This window comes from Ceratina calcarata, unplaced genomic scaffold (genome assembly GCF_001652005.2).
Source record: "Ceratina calcarata isolate Rehan_Ccalc_2016 unplaced genomic scaffold, ASM165200v1 scaffold6631, whole genome shotgun sequence".
Classification (NCBI taxonomy): Eukaryota; Metazoa; Arthropoda; class Insecta; order Hymenoptera; family Apidae; genus Ceratina; species Ceratina calcarata.
This window is the reverse complement of record NW_017177887.1, coordinates 1-745: the sequence shown is the minus strand read 5'-3', so window position 1 is coordinate 745 and position 745 is coordinate 1. Positions and strand designations below refer to the sequence as shown.

General features: G+C 40.0%; 1 protein-coding gene across 1 annotated transcript; it reads left to right on the top strand.

Annotated features, from left to right (window-relative positions):
• The first annotated feature begins 8 nt into the window (after window positions 1-8).
• Window positions 9-739, top strand: LOC108630084 (out at first protein-like). The gene has a single exon (XM_018033147.2). The coding sequence runs from the start codon at window positions 259-261 to the stop codon at window positions 547-549; it is 291 nt and encodes a 96-aa protein (XP_017888636.1). The 5' UTR covers window positions 9-258; the 3' UTR covers window positions 550-739.
• Window positions 740-745: the final 6 nt, after the last annotated feature.

Here is a 745-nt window from a genome sequence, read left to right as displayed (position 1 = left end):
CAACAAAATCTGTTAGATATTACAGTTAGCAATTAGTTTTCGTGCCGTAGCGGCGCCGCTCGAGTACAAAGGGTTAAACTATTCGATCAGTCTAGCTTTTTTCCACGTGGCGATAAACGAAGTTTTATTGTGAATATTGCTAGATATGTGAATATAAGGAGATATCAGAATGTAAACGCGATCCAATTTTAAGTTCCGGTGGATGTATGAAACTTGGGTTCGTATTTGAATTCATTAGGCTCTTCTGAACTCTCGCTTATGGCGAGCGTGTACAACTTCAGCACAAGTCCTTTAGCGCAACAGGGTAACAACGACACCAGGTCGTTATTCGTGACGAGGTGCGCGGACACGTCAAACATGTGGGCGCCTTGCACTTGCTCGTTAGAATTGTGTATCGGATGGTATCCGTGCGGATTGAAATTCTGCAAAGGTAAAGGCGACGGGAAGAAGGCCGCCGCGCCTTATAAATGTGGCATTAAGACTTGTAAAAAGTGTTTTATATTCTCGTACTATTCTAAAATGAAACAGAACTGTTTATGGGACGAATGACATATAAGATCGTTGTAGAGGTGTTAGGTCTTGGTTTGTAAGGGTTCGTTAGGGTGTTTAAGATATACGGGAAGATATTTAACTATTTCCTATCGATTACTATTACGAGCACAGTAACAAAAATCATGTACAGCAATCACTATTTCACGTTCTCAGTCTCTTCTTCAAGTTGCATTTATTTTTCATTTATATTAAT